Source organism: Ictalurus furcatus, chromosome 3 (genome assembly GCF_023375685.1).
Source record: "Ictalurus furcatus strain D&B chromosome 3, Billie_1.0, whole genome shotgun sequence".
Classification (NCBI taxonomy): domain Eukaryota; kingdom Metazoa; phylum Chordata; class Actinopteri; order Siluriformes; family Ictaluridae; genus Ictalurus; species Ictalurus furcatus.
Window position 1 is genome coordinate 30849300 of NC_071257.1, and position 3337 is coordinate 30852636.

Consider the following 3337-nt stretch of genomic DNA (forward strand, 5'->3'; position numbering starts at 1 on the left):
AAAACTATTAAAAAAATTAATACCTAAGGCAAATGCACTGTGTAATGAAGAACGGAGTAAACCGGGAGTGAATGGTATTCTCTTGATGATTTTAATATAAAATCAGGGTACACTGGCACTTTACTATACATATGACAACAAGCACACCGGATTTAGGATTTTTTTGTTGCTGTTGTTCTTGCACGTTATCATTTCTAATTAACAACCTATTTCGATTTGCAAAGCTTATGGTTTAAACAAACTCATGAATATGAATATCATAAATAATAGGGGCAAACACCCTCAAAAATGCAAAACAATTATTTACCAAACTCAGAATACAATAAGATTTTAAATTCCACTGCACAAGGTTTTGTAAAAAGTAACAGCAGTAAGCTTACATCTGATATTCAGTGCAATGTATAACTGCAGATCCCACAATGGGAAGTTAATAGACAGCCAACTGAACCAATATACATGCATATAACTAAATATGTTCCATTATCCTCATTATTTTATAAGTTATCATTATTGCCATTTCACTCTAAATACTGTTAGAACTTTACTCTCTGCATATTTTTTTAATTTCTAAAAAATACTTCCTTTAATAATAGTGTTTACTGCCTTCACTTACACACTCACCATTTTTTTTTTTAAAAATGCCGCACGTTCTGCATGATGAACCGGGGAATAGTCCTGTCATGCTTTGCACTAGGACAACCTCGAGGAAGATTCTGTACCAGGCAATCATCGGACCATGATTACTCAGCAGTTCTCACTCCAGCACTGCCGAGGGGGGTGGACGTACACAACAGTTGGGCCGTCGGACATTTTGGAACATGGACCTGAAGGCGTTAGCCTGCCTTCGCTTGGTCTTTCTGCCCGATGGTGAGTCAGACGCTGGAGCTGAAACGGATTTCCTGAGTGTCGTCTGAGACATGATCTTCTTCTCGTGCTCTTTGATTTTGCACTGGAGGTGACTCTGGATAGCGAAACCAAGCGACTCTGGATCCAGCGAGGCACCGTACACCTCCCACGTCATGCCCTGCTCATCCCACACCACGTCATGAACACTCTTCTTGGTCGGCTTGGCTGCCTTCTCATCCTCCTTCTTATCCCTCTCTGGCCCCAACTTGGAACCTTTCTTTGCAGGCTTGGCTATGGATTTGTTAACCAGCTGCTCCATCTTTAATTTGTAATTTGAAGTGGAGCTTGATGGTGGGGCAGAAGCCTCTGTTTTGGAATCATTAGCTGCTGAGCAAAGACCGACCACATGTGGAGAGGGCTTTGACTGTGAAATAGGGGCTTTAGCAGCAGGAGGCCTGGCAGGTTGTTCTGACTGAGGACTTGTTACAGACAGAGCTTGACAGGCCTGATCAGTTGTTGTGGTCGATATCTCACCAAAGCCCTTCCCCTTGGAGTCCTGTTTCACAGAATTTGAAACAGAAAGCACAGGGGAGACTTTGTAGCTCTGACTTTGACAACTAGCTTCGTTCGATAGCTTATTTTGATTGCATGTCTCGATATTGATCTGATAAACTGGTTGAAGAGGTGAACATCCTTTTGGGGCATTGTAAATTGGTGGCCCAGGCTCCTTGGGCTTGGCTCCAAGCCTGGTCTCGTGTTGTAAAACACCATCTGTGTGCACCAAAATACCTCCAGATTGGGGAAGTACCTCTGACAAGGTTGTGATAGATGGGCCACATGAACTGCCAGACGTTTCCATTATAATCGGTGCCTCTGTACTATCCTTATGATATACCATTGCAAGGCTCTCCATTTCTTCCATTTGAAGACAAATAGACACCCGTTTGGGATGATATGGGAAAAGGCTGGGACTTGTTTCAACAGCTCGAGTGCAGACTAAAGCCACAGCCTGCACCTCTACATCCTGGTGCCGTTTGCAGGGTGAGGTGCCACAGTCTGCTGCTGATGTCATGGTGGAGGCCTCACGGTACAGCTTACAGTGTTTCATCTTATTTTCCTCTGAAACAGGTCCTTGTGTTTGAATTGCCTCGTCTATCACTTCAGCATGAAAGGAGTGACATGAGGAGATGTCCCCGGAGTGCTGGGAAGTGCTGTTTATTGTGACAGTATGGGATTTGGCATCATTTGCATCATATTCAGATTTGGGGCAGGACTCTTTTTCTTTAAGAGGTGTGGACTGTTTTTTGTTTGCTTGTAATATAGCAAGATCTGCCTCAGCTTTCTCGATGCTGTTTGCTGGCTGAGAGGCCTCTGCTGGTTTAGGAACTGATTTGAAAACCTCTGTTGTAAGGCCTTGTGGGCAAGTCCCTCCTTGCAATTTCCTAGCTGAATCAGGATGTGGTTGATTAGTCTCATCCATGCTGGTGATCAGAGCTAGATCTGAACTAATGGTGCAGCTCGATTCTTTAAGTTCATATAAATGGGAATTGTCCTTGTTTGAGTTCCTGTTGCTGGCAGGTAAGTCTGTGAGCTTAGGATCACATGTGTGACATAGCTTTTGACTTTGTGCTGTGGGTTCCTCAGATGGTCTATTCTGTAGTTTCTCCGCACTCTGCTCTTCCTCAATTCCTTGTTTAGCAAGACTGCCATTTCTCCCCTTATCATCTTTAGGCAGTGTTTCTACACATGATGGGCTACTTGAAGAAATATCCTTGCTTTTGGCAGAAATTGTTGGTAACAGCTTTGAATTTACATTGCTGTTTTCCATCTTGGTGTTTGCATGAGGTTCCTGCGCATCAGGTTTTCTGTGATCCTCACTATTAGAAGAAGGAGAGTTGGATGCCCCTTCCAATAGTTTCCCTTTACTTGCAGACTTGTGTTGCATATTATCCTGCTCTGGTTTTGTTTTTTGGGTAGAAGCACAATCCTTTGTCAGGTTTAAACCTGAGTCTTGGAGGCAAATTGTGTTTGCGTCCTTGTTGCCCAAAGTATCCGTACCAGATAGTCGAGGTACCATTTGAACAGTGACAGTCCTTTTGGGGTTAGGGACAGTTCCCATTCTGAATCCAGTTTTATTGCTTCCTTTGTTGTTAGTCCAAAATCAAGGTGGCTATCCTGGAAGAATGGAATTTACACACAAAATTTAGACATATTGTAGTAAATTAATATATAATAAAAACACCAGAAGTTTCAACCATATACAGTATGATATCTACATCAAAGAATTATCCAACTGATTAATGTTTTTGCTTTTTATCTATGGACAAGCTCATATAGCAAAACGAGTTCTTCAAAGACTCTTTAGATAGTTATGGGGTTTCCGATTTTACTTAGAAGCTTCTCTGATAGGAAAAACACCTTAATGGTTTCCCCAAAGGGGATGTTTTCTAACAGTGCAAGCATTTTTATGAAAAAGACTCAGAAAGAGAAA

At 42.2% G+C, this 3337-nt stretch overlaps 1 protein-coding gene across 1 annotated transcript; it reads right to left on the reverse strand.

Moving 5' to 3' along the window:
- Positions 1 to 612: 612 nt before the first annotated feature.
- On the reverse strand, positions 613 to 3016 carry gprin3b (GPRIN family member 3b). Its single transcript, XM_053622020.1, has one exon. The coding sequence runs from the start codon at positions 2963 to 2965 to the stop codon at positions 755 to 757; it is 2211 nt and encodes a 736-aa protein (XP_053477995.1). The 5' UTR covers positions 2966 to 3016; the 3' UTR covers positions 613 to 754.
- Between the last annotated feature and the right edge of the window lie 321 nt (positions 3017 to 3337).

What these genes read in the sequence shown, in the direction of transcription:
- gprin3b (XM_053622020.1), bottom strand. Translation starts at nt 2,965, where the DNA reads ATGGGAACTGTCCCTAACCCCAAAAGGACTGTCACTGTTCAAATGGTA.